Source organism: Asparagus officinalis, chromosome 7 (assembly GCF_001876935.1).
Source record: "Asparagus officinalis chromosome 7, Aspof.V1, whole genome shotgun sequence".
Lineage (NCBI taxonomy): Eukaryota > Viridiplantae > Streptophyta > Magnoliopsida > Asparagales > Asparagaceae > Asparagus > Asparagus officinalis.
Window position 1 is genome coordinate 150,409,007 of NC_033800.1, and position 15,916 is coordinate 150,424,922.

The following is a 15,916-nucleotide window of genomic DNA, read 5'->3' on the forward strand; positions in this document are numbered from 1 at the left end:
AGATATTAAATAAAAAGAAATCATCATAAAAAATAATAGCAAACTCGACGATGAAGAAAACGAACGAATCATTAAATCAACAAAATATGTCTACATTTCAAAATAAAAACAAGAGTCTAATTTATCGATCAATAACACAAGATAATCAAATTCGAACCTTTGGGGGACCCTAAAACCAGTGTCAAACTAAGAAAAGGATGATATTTATGAAAATCCAAAAATAAAAATAAAAATCTAAGCTTTTGAATCAAGGAACAGGGGTTTCGAATGCAAATTCGGTCGGAATTCCAAATAAAAAAGAAGAAGAAGCAATTTTGGGGAGACTAACCGAAGAATTTGATTTGAAGGAGATAGATTTGACGATCTTGGACATCAATCGCCGGCGATTCTTCTTATCGCTCCGGTCAACCTCCGATGAGTCTTTTGCCCGTCTCTGTTTCTTCTCATGCTTCTTCTCGTTATCGTCCGTATCGGGTGAAGAGAAACAGAGGAAGGATCCGACCCGTTTCGTTTTCGTCTTCATGCTCCGCTCCGTTCCCTGATCGGTAGCGTTTCGGGTTGACGGAGACGGCGTGCCAGCGTTTTGTTTGACGTCGCTTGGAGAACTGGGGCGCGGGTTTTGTTATATAGGAGGAGGCGCTGCCCGTGTTTCGCCCGTGCTGACCGTAAACAGGGAAGGGAAGTACGGGTAGCGGTTATTAATGGGTTGTCTCGGAATTACTATTTTCACCCGCATTATTTTGCGTGTTTGTCTTTGCAAATCTTCTATTTGCGTATGTCCTTGGGATGAAAATTAATAAAGAGCTTTGCTATAGTGACCCAAAATATGGGACCAATAGCGGGGCAAGTAAAGTATCCTCTTTCTATTGGAATATGAGTTGGTCATCATTAATGATGACCAATTCATTATCCAATAAGAGGGGGATACCTCACTTGTCCTCCCTATTGGTCCCATGTTTTGGGTCGTTAAAGAATTTTTCATTAGTAAAACATTTTTGATGTTACGAAGCCACATTTGAGGGGGAAAGAAGGTTTGTTTGGAAAAGTTATATTAATGACGCCTGTCTTGATAACAGCTCAAATTTATTGCCGAGCAATTTCATTGGTACAAAATAAGATTAACGAACAGTTAGGCCTGATACTATTATAACAATGTTTTCGTTTGCGTCCGAGTGAGCACGATTGAAACAATGATACTCAAGAGTCAAGAGTCAATAATCCGGCCGTAAATGAGCAGGGCTATATTGATTAATAAATAAATCGTATGTAGTTTCATCATTCGATTAATTGAAGATTAGTTCTAAAGTTTCGGATACTTGTTGATCTTTCCGCATCGCACCTTCTGCAGTTCGGGGTGCGTTTGTTTCTTTACGGATATCTTGGCAAGATTAATTGCTCAGATGGACAATGGGAAAAAAAAAAAAATCATTGGTCACGCACGTGCAAGAATAATGCACATGATTTGAGAAGTTTGCCCGATTCTTGTACGCACGGAGACGAAGGACTGTTTAGGATTGAGCGTCCTGTTTGTGAAAAATCTGAATTTGGGACGGTTGGGGTACTTTGGGTTCCACAAATTGACTTTGGCTTCCATGTGAAAGGAGACGCACAACGATCAAACTCATGGAGCAACAAGCGAACGTGGATACGGTTGCATTGTTGACTTAACAGCCAGCGAAGAAATTGATAATATCTCCGGGTCCAGTGAAGAAATCTAACATATGGTGTATAAAAATTGTTTCTCTATTTATGCTCGTAAACAAACAGTCGATGGGGGTTTCCGTAGTCGGATACAGTTTCGATCCTGATGACGGTGGGGAAGAAGGAGAGGATGAATGTTGGGGCCGACTCTTCCTCCGACTTTATGCCTGATCCTGAGCGCGCGAGATGGACTGATAATCTGCACATACAAGAATCGCAGGAATACGGGGCTAGTTTCCCGCGTGGTACCTCCGACGATCAAGTCAGTTGATGAACTTGGGGAGGATTTGTTGAGAGGCCCCTGGGCCATTGAGGTCCTTGCAGGGGGTTTTTGTAGGGTCTGATTTTGCTTATGTATACCAAGTGTAGGATCGTGACCCTTAAGAATAGAGTGCGCTCTTATAAAAATCTACGGAAGCTTTACACTTAAACATTAGAGGGTGAGTTTGTAAAGTTGATTATAAATTATAAAGAAAGAATGACAATCTCAGAAAATGAACATCACAAACACAAGCATGTATACTGGTTCCACCTCCCTGGTGTACATCCAGTCCCCAAGCAAATTCTGCTTGAGAGTTTTCACTATGATTTTGAAACCTTATAAAATCATAAGCAAACCTGACCAATTTGCAAGACCATACAAATTGCAAACCAAATTGACAAGATCATGTCAATTGCCACCCAATCTCTAAACCAAGAGATCAACCCTCTCAAACCCGTGAGAAATCCTTTTTGAAGCAAGAACACAATTGATCCTATAAGCCTTGAATGTGTAGTGAAGTGCAGCAGTGGCTTAGGATTCTTTTAACTCTCTGAATATTGCCTATACAATCTCTAAGAATGATTGAAACCAAGGCAATATCAGAAACTCTCTTCAATCTCTAAGAATGATTGAAACCAAGGCAATATCAGAAACTCTCTTTTTCTAAACACTTAGCATAAAAACCAGGAAAACTAGAGAGTGAATATGCACAAATATTTGATCTTTTGTGTATGAATTAGTTGTGTAAATTTCTGAACTTATAACCTATTTATAGCCCTTGAAAAGACAAGTTTTCAACTCCTAAAAACGTACACAAAACGGCTATAAACAATCACTTATTCAAAACCTAAAATCTGAAAAAACTGCATCTGTAGTCGACTACAAGTCATAGTAGTCGACTACACTGAATCTAAACAGACTCTGTGAAGTCAGAAAATTGCTTAGTAGTCGATTATAAGGCATAGTAGTCGACTACACTGTAAACTCAGATTCTGGAATTTTTTTTTTCAGTATTTTGACTGTAACTTTCTCATCCGCTATCGGAATGAGGTGATTTAAGATTTGTTGGAAAGCTCTTGAAGAGACCTACAACTTTGATCTTTTGAGTTTTTCCAGATTCTAATTACTAAGGGGTATAAATAAAATGTTTTAAGACTCACCCAATATCTATAAACTCTAATGGCTAGTATAGAGGATTTCTATTGTTAACCAACATACTAAGCATGTGTTAGTGTGTTCTAACACTATGTGTGTGCATGTGTGTAAGTGATCAAGGCTTAATACAAATTTCTAAGCAAAGAAAATATAAAACTACATTTTGATAATAAAGTATATCTTCTTCTTTGCTTCATTTTGCCTTGAACTCATCTATGTCTTGAGTATCTCTTTGAATATAATTGTTGATATAGCTCTGATACTGTAAAACAAATGCTAGCACATAATACACACAACATATAATATTTGTTATCATCAAAATAAACTAATCTTGGGGTCAAGATTCCTGACAGTTTTTCCTCTTGAAATTATTAAAATACAAAAAAATAGAGTAAAGCTAAGGTGCAAGAAGAAGTAGCCAAAGCCTCCTTTGCTCTTATCTTCCTTACCTCCTTTTATAGCCTCTTGCCTCTGGGAGTTTGACCCTCGTTTTTGGTTGACTATGCACAAGAGACGGTTTGAAAGGTGAACAGGCAGGCTGCTGAGTCATCTTTCTTCCTCCAGGTGATCATTGTCAGAGCGTATATCTTGATGGGACTGGTCAATGCTGTAGCGTCGAGTGACATTTGAAATGATCTTGGTCGGATCTTATCCCTTTAGTCGAGGCGGCGTTGATCCGTGAGTCATTACTATAATTTGTTGACCGACAACCGAGTGAGTTTTGGGACGAGAGCGTCATCGAGACGTCTGCTCAGGAAATCGTCTTAATTGCAGGGGACCGACTGGTCCCGCGCTTCGAGTCGGTTATGACGATTCTTGCCGAGAGAGGGCTCGCTTGCTTGACTGGTCAATAGAGTTGATCTCGGTCGGGCTTCTGAGTTTCTTGAGCCGGTCAGGACCATGGCTTTTTGGGTCTTTATAGTCAATCTTTTGACGTTCTTATCTCTAGATGGTAAATCACCATAACAATCTCCATGAGACGGAGCCATCCAAAATTCTCATTTTTGGCAGAATTTCGTAAATAATAAGGTTTTATGTTATTTTCTAGAAATATGTTAGAGTCTGTTTTTATTAGGAAACAAACCTAGTTTGTGTTGGGACAAACCCGGGGCCCAATAGAACGGGGTCCCAACGAATAGTAAAGCGAAAGTAATAAAATGAACATACATATTTACGTGAAAAACCCTCTAAATGAATTTAGAGTAAACCCACGAGCGATGATTGAAGAATACACCAGGAGAAAAAAAAAATCGGGAGTTACAATATCTATTTACAAGGAGAAACCCTCTCTATTTTTCTCTCACTCTTCTATATGTGGAGCTGTTGTTATTTCTGGGATGGATTTTTCCTCAAGAATTTTGGGCTTGTTAAAAACAGCTAAAACAATACTATTCGGAAATTTTTAATAATTTTTTTTTTCTCTTCAACAATTGCTGCTGACAGCCTGATCTTAAAATTAATCGAGTGATTTCCTTCCTCAATTATAGGAGTATTCTTTTAAGGTAGATTTTAATACTTCTTAATAATAAAATTCATATTCTATTATTTCCTTGGTGGATTTAAAAACCGGTCTTCGTGGATTCGAAGAAGAGCACCCTTCAACGTAAATCATTTTTTTTTTTTGAACTTTTTCTCTGTCTAAATTGGCACCTGAGTCATGTTCCTTCCATCTGATGCACTGTTCTAAGAAAGTAGTTGATTTGGCAATTGGGATCGGTCGTGAGGAGGACATCTCAAACAGTTGTATTTCCGGGCTGGCTTCATACCGAACCTACGCTCTGACACAAGCCCCTTCCTTCCTCAAGCCCTGCTGCCGCCCGCCTTCATCATCGAAGCCGGTGTCTCTTCCGAGCTTGGGCAGTTGCGTACCGCCTTAAACAGTCAGCTGTTTTCCTCTCCAGAAATTAATAATTAAGAAGGTCATGTCCCGTCCGTCAAGAGTTTCCATGAAATGCCTGCGATGAGAGACCCTTGCCTCGTGGAACGCGACGGCAACCGGGCTGGCCCATTTAATATCTTGGGCTCGATGTAAATTAAGGAGGGTTNGTCGATGCAGCCGCCGAACGTACGTACGTGTTGAAAGATTGCTAGCCCTGCGCGTTACCCAACCCCGATGAGGTAATTTTGGAAGTAAAGCTGTAAAAAAGCTGACAACTTTCCTTCCAATTTTACCTCCGTACTCCGCTCCCCCCGGGTGGATGTCTGTCCCCTTCAACTTAAAATCGCCCTGCTGTTATTCTCCGCAAAAAGCCGCTTGCTCCCTCTTTAATTTTCCCGGCTCCAAGTTTTATGCTGTTTTGGCATCATGATGTCTTCTCGCTCGCATTTCAACGTTGCTCTGACCTTTTGCATTTATTAATTTCCAGCATGTTGCAGCAGTGATCAATTATATTTCCTCAAGGTTAATTTTTTGAAATCAATTACTGAGATATTTTTTCTAAAAATTATATTTTGACAAATGTGACAATACTGTATCGAAAATTTTTTTTTATCCAAAGATAATTTTTGTAGTAAAGTGATATTTTTAATAAAATAATAATTAACCTTTTCTTAAAATGTGAGAATTTTTCTATATTTTGAAAGAAAAAAAATTATCTTTTAGAAAAAGTAGTTAATTTTTTTAATGAATAAATAGTAGTTTAGGAGAGGATAACATATACTTGCAACTTAAATGGATTTGTGGTTTATTTTCGTTGCGACTCAACTTGCAGCCAAAAAAGAGTGCTAAGTTGAAAGTTTCAAATAAGAGGGATTTGCAACTGCAAGTAAGAATTCTAATTAAACATTTTTTGTTTGTTTAGAAAAGAGGCGTTTTAACTTTTAAGCATAAAATGATAATAACTAGTGGAGATAGATAATTATTTAGGGATTTTATGCACATAAACGGTTCGTGAAGGGTTGGGCTGCGTCTTTCGCGACGAGTCTTTGGATAGAATCTTTGAATAGTAGCTGATCTTTGCGGGACCCACTTTCAAAAAGCTGATCCCTACTCGTTTTCCAATCCTTTTCCATCGGCGCCGAGCTCCTCTCGTTTCTCTTACCGGTCTGTGGTTGAAATCTGTTTTGAGGGAAGAAGTTAATTATAATCTTGCGAGAGGCAGGCTTGAAAATTTCTGGAGTTTCGATCTTCAGGAGTCCTTCTGTGAGCAGTAGTCTCTCCCTTCTCCTCCGTCTCCGTGACCCCAGATCTCAAAAGGTGTGTGTAATTTTATTTCACCTACCAGAGAATTTTTTTTTATTTTTTTTACATCTTTTGCACAAAAAGAAGAGATCTTGGTGGGTGTGTGTATTTTATTCGTCTGCTAGCTGGTTTTCTTTAATTAGTTTCCACAAGCAGTTTTTGGTGATGCTGTTCTCCTTAATTGTTTCCGGCCCTCCGTTTTCCCTCACAAAAACAGATTTTGGGTTTAATTTCACCTTGTTTGTTGGTTTTCATTTAATTTTGTGGTGAAAGGACTAAATATCGACTTGGGCTTGTAATTGGATTGGTGCCGGCTCTTCGAAAAATGTGCTCTTTTTCGCCTTTTCTATTGCGTACCTCGTGCGTGTTTGTCCTCCCTCCCTTTGTTTTATTATTTTTGTTTTTGTTATTGTTTTTGAATTAACTGTGATTGTGGCTTGAGTTCTTTCTCACTGTTTAATTCGGCTCTGGAGGGCTTTGCCTTTGTGAAAAAAAAAATTGTTCTTTTGAGTCCCCTTCGCAACTATCCCATGTTTTTACAAGTGAAATATATTACCTGTGAAAGCGCACCAATTTTCCATAATTTTTTTCTATCTATACATGAGGAGGAAGAAGTAGGTTAACTCGTGAAGCATGAATGCTTGTGATCTTTTGAACGAGAGAGAGAATTTTGTATATATTATTATTATTATTATTATTATTGAACCAAGTGACTAAAGCATTGATGGCCTCATGCGGGGGCAACTCCTATACAAGAGGGTCAACTTTTGCTGGCATGACTTTTGAGTCAATTAAAAAAAAATTCTCTTTCCCACCCTAATAAATTTAACAACCACCGCAAACACGTTCCCTAATTATTCGATTTTAGTCCCTGTCAGTCCAATTGATTTTTTTTTTTTTTGGGGTTATCTCCTCCTGTGGGAACCCCCTCTGCTCTGGAAAATGATCGACCAGTTGTTTGAAAATAATATTTTCTTGTATTAATAATGCATGATTGAAAATATACGTTCTTCCCTTCTCACCCTTTTGTATTTTTCTTTCCTTTCTGTTTCATTGGATCTGTGCGGTCTAAATTAGTACCTTTTGTCTTGGTCCGTTCTTTAAGCATCTCCCTTCTGTAAAGGCATTTATTTATCTCTGTCTGGAAATATATATTTTTGGTGTTGGGCTTAATTTCCCTGTGAATTCATCCTTATATTAATTTGGAACATCATGCTTAATTCGTCCTGTAATATTTTACCTTTTTTTTTTAAAATAGCGGATTGTGTTAGTAGGAGCAGCTGAAGGGAAGTGATCATGGGTAACGAGACGGCGGGGAACGAGCCCGTGGCCAGGCATGAGGTTGTCTTCTCGAGACTTGTTTACAGATGTATAGATGCTTCAATTCTGCTGATAAAACTAAGTAATAATGCCTGAGCTGACCAACGAATAATCGTTCTTGCTCGATCAATTAACAGGGAAAGCTCACTGCAATGGCTGTTTGCTGGCTTCTCGGAAACGGATCCCTTTTCGCGTGGAACAGCATGCTGACCATCGAGGATTACTACTCAAGAATCTTTCCAGTACGCAATTTCTCTTCGTCCGTTTTATGGTCATCCTATGTTTCTGGAAATCTATGTCCGCACACGCGTTATCTTCTAGCTTCTAATGTTTTGTGATCCAGTTGTGAACTGTTCCTGTTTTTGCTTTTCTGTGGCAGGATTACCACCCTACTAGAATCCTCACTCTTAGCTATCAACCATTTGCCTTTGTAACCCTTGCTATACTAACATATCACGAAGCGAGGATCAATACAAGAATCCGGAACCTAGTAGGGTTTTCTCTCTTCTTTCTAGCTTCATCTATGATCATCGTTGTAAGTCACCTTTCGACCTCATTCCTTTGTCTTTTCTGATGGCGAGACACCTCGAGTAGTGACCGTATGAATTAATTGATTTCATAGTTGGATGCGGCAACATCCGGTAAAGGAGGAATTGGACCTTTTATTGGAGTTTGTGCTATCAGCGCAGCATTCGGAGTCGCAGACGCTTTTGCTCAAGGTGGAATGGTTGGTGATCTCTCTTTCATGTGCCCAGAATTTATGCAGGTCAGTTACTACATTACATTAATTTTGGTCAATTATGAAAAAAAAAGTCACTCAGGCATCTATGCGCCACAATAAACCCTGTTAATCTTATGGATTCCTGATTACCTTTAATTTGTAATGTTGTTATCTTTTATAAGACATAACATGTTTTTCTTGTGAACGTGCAGTGTTTTTTCGCTGGTTTAGCTGCATCAGGCGCAATGACCTCTGCATTAAGGTTCATTACAAAGGCAGCTTTTGAGGATTCTCACAATGGTCTTCGCAAGGGAGCTAGTATGTGAAAAGCGCAACATTCAAAAGTGAAATTATACTTTTGAATCGTTTTTAACATTAACGGATCCTACTATTGTATTCTTGCAGTGTTGTTCTTTGGACTCTCTGCGTTTTGGGAGCTGCTTTGTGTTGTTCTGTATGCAGTTGTCTTTCCGAAGCTTCCAATTGTGAGATACTATCGATCCAAGGCAGCTTCAGAAGGATCACAGACCGTTGTCGCCGATCTCATTGCTGGAGGAGTAGAACGGCCAAAGCCAGAAGTTTACATCTCCCTAATTCCTTTTGTTTGTTACATTAATTAGTTGCCTTTGGAAAATGAAAGTGGTGCTATAACTGTGTTTAAAATGTTGCAGGCCGAAGAAGATCCAAAAAATCTAGGGCGTTTAAGCAACTCCCAACTGATATTACAGAACATAGACTACGCACTTGATTTGTATCTGATATATGCCCTTACACTGTCAATATTTCCCGGATTTCTGTCAGAAGACACCGGATCGCATAGCTTAGGCTCCTGGTAAATTTTCTTGTTCCTTCAATTTCTGAACTGCAAATATCCCGAGCGCTAGCTGAGTTTTGTGTGAACGTCAGGTACGCCCTTGTGTTGATTGCTATGTATAATATATTGGACCTCATCGGGAGGTACACACCGTTAATAAAATGCATAAACATAACATCGCGCAAAGGACTCATGGTTGCAATACTTTCTCGTTTCTTATTCGTGCCGGCGTTCTACTTCACCGCAAAGTATGCTGGCCAAGGTTGGATGATTATGTTGACGTCGCTGTTGGGGTTAACCAACGGTCATCTTACAGTGTGCGTTATGACCGCAGCGCCCAAAGGCTACAAGGTTAGCGGAAACTTCGTCAGATACCCGTTGATTATTGAAGGTTCTGTCAAAATGACTTGGGTTTCTCTGGGTTTTTTTTTTTTTTTTTCCGCAGGGGCCTGAGCAGAACGCGTTGGGGAATTTGCTCGTGTTGTTTCTTATTGGGGGCTTGTTATCAGGAGTGACGCTCGATTGGCTGTGGCTCATAGGGAAAGGCTGGTGATGCCTCGGTGATTCGTATGCGTCTCATGAATTAGCGGCGCATAAATAATTAAGCACTTCCTGTGTTTCTGAAAGTGTATAGTGATTGTTTGAATTTAGAAAATACCTCTTCGATCGGTAGGGGTTGAAGACGATTACAGGATTCATGCGGCCGAAAGCCTCTAGAGATGGACAGAATTTGCTATTGATAATAAAAGTTCATTTTCCTTCTTTTATGACGCTGGTTATCATTCAAGTGGTGCTTAGATATTTCACTGTACAATTAATTAACACGGTTGGTTGATCTTCACGTGGTACCTCATCGGTCAGATATCGCCAATGCCTATATATACTCCCTCCTAATGACAAATTAAATAATAATAATATTAAGGCTTAGCTACGCTTCAAAGTTTCCCCCACTCTGCACTCATATAGCAACCTCAATTGTTTCCGGCAGCATTTATATACCCTAAATTTTTTTAGATTTGTACTTTTAACACCCCTCGTTTATGCAAATGTGAGAGACCACCACCCACCCACCCAACCAAAAAAAGAAGAAGAAAAAAAAACTCTCATATGACGCGTACATGCCAATGTAAGAAAACTTTAACCCTTTATTTTTATTAGATTTATTTATAGTTACAACTACTGTAATTCCATTTTAAGCCTACACTAAGTACTATTTCAAAATAAGATTTTCATAGGTTAAACGTTAATATTTAACACACATTATTAGAGTTAAAGCGTTCTAAAATTAGTATGTAAGCGTCCCGAACTTTCTGGGAGAGGTTCTCACGTTCCCATAATTGATGATACCAAATTGCAAAAAATCAAAACATGTAGGTATGTGAATGCGGTCAAAAAAACAATTGAGGGTATGTATGGCCAAGATTTGTTCGATTTCTCTCCCTTTTTGATTTGGTGGAACTTCGTTATTAATATTCTGGCGATAGAGTTTGGCGCTCTAATTTTCTTTCTTCGGATCAGGAAAGGTTCGTAGATTTGATGTTATTCCTTTTTATGGGGTTAAAAAGTAAACGATGCGGTCATGAAGATGGACTTCCAACTTGTAGCTAGGCTTGTTTCGTTGAACCAACGTGCCTTGTTAATTAAAAAGTTTGGCCGTGATGTGATGAGATTTCAGCGGTAGGTAATTTGTATTTTAATTAGGTTAGATATGTATATATGTGTGGCCAAGATTTCGTTGAACCAACGTACGTGCCTTGTCTTTTTACATGCCAGTGCCTCCGGCTTGCTGGGTGCTTAATCTGAACCAATAATATTGAACCACTTGATTCGCTTGTGAAAACCCCGCGCGCGCCTTCATTAACTAATTTCCCGTGTTAAGACTAAACAAATTAATTGATGAGCCGGGCGTCGCCATGGCTTTCCATCGCGTACGTATGCACTTCAAACATGAGTATATATGGAACGGTTTTTCTATAGAGTGCACATGAGCAGTCTATAAGAGAGGAGAGAGATAGAGAGAAATGAATTATGCACAGAAATTAATGCAAATCAGTGGAGGCCATGGGCTATTCATTTCTCTCTATCTTTCTCCTCTCTTATAGAGTGCCCATGAGCACTCTATAGAAAAACCGTTCAATCATAAGATCGTGTCATGCCTCGGCCCCAACATTAATTCAAGCTCCCACGTAAAGTTAAATCTCCGTCATCCGGCTGTTGCACTTGCAAACAAGAGACAAATGCAACCTTTATTATCACATTCAACGAGGGAAGGATTTTTGGGGCCCCATCTGCAGCGGCGGCAGCTGGTTTTGGGTCCGTCCACAAAATGTTGGTCGGCCGGCCCAGATAAATGTTGGGCTTTTGTCAAAACATTTGTAGGGTTCACAACTGATGATGGATGTGGTAATTAAGGGCAACGAAAGTTGGTTTTTTTTGTTTAACCAAAAGGAGCAAAGACTCTTATCAGAATCTCACATGGAAAGAAACGATCTATATCTATACTAAATAAAAGAAACATAGGGACAATAATAACGTATAATTTGTCTAAACCCGCACTTAAAACGCATCATTAGTACGGCACCTGTCCCGTGTACTGCTTTGGATATATAGAATTGGATTCCCTCTGGTCTTTTGACTCGTAAACTCTTTTGGCTTGTTTTATTTATTAATTCGTCCACGTGCTGAATTTGAAACGCATTAAGGGTGGAGACCTCTGATCTGTTTTATTAATTCATCCACTGCCATTTCACTATTTTCTATCATTTGTTTGGACCTAACTCCTTTCTTCTATCTTCTTTTATTGTTCCTAGGGCTGAAATACAAAACTATTCACTACAAAACCGCCTTATTTATTCCCAAAATTCTGCTCTCATTTAATGGCATGATACTTCCCTTAGTTTCTCACTCATTTGTGTTAACATTCACCTCCAACTAAAAAAACCATGCTTTAATTCCTTCTTTCTTTTCCCCTAGGGGGATTTATGAAAAATGTTAGGGGTGCATTTGCATTTAGAAAAATTCTAGGGTTTTTTACAATTTATTAGGGTGTCATTTGCAATTTCTAAAATTTTAAGTTTTTCTGAGAGTTTATTTGCAATTATTAAAATTTTAATTAATCATTATGCGACTTCCAAAGAATGTTGTCTATAGACTATACACGCCATCCTAACCTAGCGGACATATAATGAATATAGTTGAATACCAAAGTAAATCTTAGTTCGGTACGTAGGAGGTACAACGAGGGAAGGTAAGGTAATGTAAATTTCAATGACGTGCGCGACGAGAGATGCACCTTAATTTTGTGGTTCTTATTTAGATGGGACGAGAGTAAGAGGAGGTACATGAGTTTTTAGTTCATTTTGCATATTCTCTCTGCTCACTCTTACGTCCCTCCAAATCGAAGGGATTTTATCTCACCTCGCCGTTCTAGTTTATTTTATATTTTCTCTCTCCTCTCCTTATTTACTTTACTCCGCTTTACCCTCTAAAAACTCCTTTACTAAAGAGGACCATAAATTTTATCCCTTTCCGCTTCTACTGAATCAAGCCTAAATGATATTTAATTAGTAATGATACAAAAATTTAACGGCTCAGAATGAATATATATATATATATATATATATATATATATATATATATATATATATATATATATATATATATAATATATATACTATAATATATATGTCTAGCAAAAAATTCGAGTATGATCTTCGAAGCGGCAGGCCTGCGAGCCCTCGGAGTACCTGATGAGCTGCCAAACATTGTTGGGTCCACGTGTCACGTAGAGAGTGGCCCTAATGACCGGGCGTTTTGACACAAAAGCCCATTAATCCATTATAATCCACAAGGAGATGATGCGATGAAGACTGGGGGCGTGAAACGTGACGAGCAGCCGTTGGCCTGCCCTTATTAAGAAAGAGTCTCTTTGAAATTTGACACTTTTTTTTTTTTTTTGAGAAAAAAAAGACCCGCTTTCTGGTGAATCAAGTTAAAGGCTTTGTTTGTCAAGTTGTACAATTATTGATCGGGACGCTCTTAACTGGTTCTACTTTAAATCCGGGGGCGGTGCCTCAAAATAGGACCGGTTTAATAGTTTTTTTTGGGTGCAAGAAAAACTGGGTTAAAAATAGCACAATTTTTTCCAATCAATTTTTTTTAAAAAAAAATTAAACTAGGTTTGGAACTGGTAATTTTGAGTGATTGCCAAACAGGCTTTTAAGTAGATTTATACGTTTTAGCTCTCTTATGCTATTGCACAACAAAGGAGCATCTTGACATCATGCATGAGGACAATGTTCACAGTAACTTATGTTGTACTGTGAAAGAAAATAATTTATATTAAGACCGACTTCACGCCACAAACATTATTACATTTGAAGGCAGAAAACTAATGGTGTGTTTGAGAGATGACTAAGGGAAGAAAAGAAAAGGAAAAATTTCCCCTTCCTTCACTTCTCCTTCTTTACCCCACAATTTGGGGGGTAACATTTTAGTTCCTCCTCTACTCTTTTAACAAAGGTAAACCAAAATTTGTCTTCCCCTTCCCTTTTGTACCCTACATCCAAACAGGCTATAACAAAAGAAGGGAAAAAAAAAAGCTATTTTCTCGTGACAATTTCTAACCAATAATTTTTCATCTTGACTAGCAGCACCTATGATGGTACCCTTAATAATTGCAAAAGCTCTAGTTCTACTCTTCTATGTACAGATATCCAAAAACAAGAGGACCTGTGCGTCCACGATCACTCGCGCTTTGTTTGTGCGTGCATGCTTTTGTTCTTGCGTGCAAAACTTCTGCAGTTGATGGGAATTATATTGCAAAAGTCCAATCTAAATTAGAAAAAAAAAATTGTTTTTAAGTTTGAATTCGGGTTATTCCTTGCTAATGAGAGGAAAATAGGTACAACATCGACGTGAAAGCGACCGAATTAAAAACACCTACTTTCTTAAGGGTATGCGCCCTGAAAACACCCATCCTTTAATTTCCTCGATTTTCCTCTTCTGAACTGTTAAAGTAAGAGAGAGAGAGAGAGAATCTTGGGTAAATTTCCCTTGAATTGAATATTGAGTGTGCACATATATTTATACAAGTAGAGGAGTGTGAGGTTTGTTCTCCCAAGCAATGTGGGACTAAAACCCACTACAATACACTATTATCAACAGCCCCCTTCAAACTCATGTTGGATCAAACAAAGTGAGTTTGCGTACAAGAAACTGGAACCGATGAACAGGTAAGGCCTTTGTGAAGAAATCTGCAAGCTCGTCAGCGGATGAAACATGAGGAAGTAGAATTGTCTTGTCCTTGATAACTTGGTGACGGACAAAATGAGCGTCGATCTCAATATGTTTGGTCCTTTCATGAAATACTGGATTATTAGCAATCTGGATGGCACTCTTATTATCACAGTAGAGAGGAGTAGGAGTCGTAACAGAAATACCGAAATCACTGAGAAGGCGACGAAGATGAATAATCTCTTTAGCTGTTGTGGACATTGCACGATACTCTGCCTCAGTACTGGAAAGAGCAATAACATCTTGTTTCTTACTTCGCCAGGAAATAAGGGAATCACCAAGAAATATACAATAACCTGTGGTAGACTTTCTGGTAGTTGGATCACCAGCCCAATCAGCATCAGAATATGCACAAAGCTCTAACTTAGATGTAGCAGGAAACAAAAGTGAGCGAGTGCTAGTACCCCGGAGGTACCGAAGAATCCGTAATAAGACAGCATAGTGTACAGAACGTGGGGCACTAACAAATTGACTGACAGGTGGACCACCCTGCCCAGTCACTTTGATCATTGAGGGGCAAAGGTGGTTTGGGAATCTTCTCTGAAGGAGCCATAACAGCAATCTTGAGACGTTAAGATGTCGAGATGCTGTTACTAATGTCGTTCGTTTGAGGCCGAGAGACGGCTTGAAACGACGATGCCGTTAATTTGAGACCGAGAGACGGTCTTGAAACGACAATGCCGTTAAAATAGAACCCGAAGGTTAGAATGAAACCCGAAGGTTTAAAATAGAACCCGAAGGTTAGAATGAAACCCGAAGGTTTAAAATAGAACCCGAAGGTTAGAATGAAACCCGAAGGTTTAAAATAGAACCCGAAGGTTAGAATGAAACCCGAAGGTTTAAAATAGAACCCGAAGGTTAAACGAGAACGCGAAACGCGTTAAGAGGCCGCAAAACGACAAGGCCAAAATATCTGGCAGATGAACGCCAAATAATTAAAAATAAAAATAAAAAAAATAAAACATTAAACGGCTGCAAAGCAATAAGGCCAAGATTTGGCAAAAGAACGCAAAAGCGTTAAAAATTTTATTGAAAGGGAAATAGCCCTAGCTCTGATACCATGTTAAAGTAAGAGAGAGAGAGAATCTTGGGTAAATTTCCCTTGAATTGAATATTGAGTGTGCACATATATTTATACAAGTAGAGGAGTGTGAGGTTTGTTCTCCCAAGCAATGTGGGACTAAAACCCACTACAATACACTATTATCAACATGAACAAAGTAAACAAAAATTATTACAAACTAAACTTTCTATTTATATATGCACCTGAGAAATACTATGCTTTCTTACAACAAGACGCGGAAATTAATTAAAAGGTAAAAACACTCCCCTTCACCTATAGCAAATGAGCAATATATATGAACAGGAAGGCCGCAGAAGAAAAGGGCATGCTTATTTATAATTTATATATCTATACCATACATGATATCTCAAAGTATGAACACAAAAAAAAAAAAAACAAGTGTA

General features: G+C 38.7%; 1 protein-coding gene across 3 annotated transcripts; it reads left to right on the forward strand.

Moving 5' to 3' along the window:
• LOC109850034 (equilibrative nucleotide transporter 3-like) lies at positions 6,080 to 9,921 on the forward strand. 3 transcript variants are annotated; one of them, XM_020419927.1, is made up of 10 exons: positions 6,080 to 6,314; positions 7,558 to 7,640; positions 7,757 to 7,861; positions 7,999 to 8,154; positions 8,242 to 8,385; positions 8,553 to 8,658; positions 8,746 to 8,918; positions 9,012 to 9,172; positions 9,247 to 9,505; positions 9,600 to 9,921. In XM_020419927.1, exons 2-10 carry the CDS (start codon positions 7,596 to 7,598, stop codon positions 9,705 to 9,707), a joined length of 1,257 nt encoding a protein of 418 aa, XP_020275516.1. In that variant the 5' UTR covers positions 6,080 to 6,314; positions 7,558 to 7,595; the 3' UTR covers positions 9,708 to 9,921. The 3 variants fall into 3 exon arrangements, with proteins under 3 accessions (XP_020275516.1, XP_020275517.1, XP_020275518.1); XM_020419928.1 differs by having other exon boundaries at positions 7,571 to 7,640; XM_020419929.1 differs by having other exon boundaries at positions 7,574 to 7,640.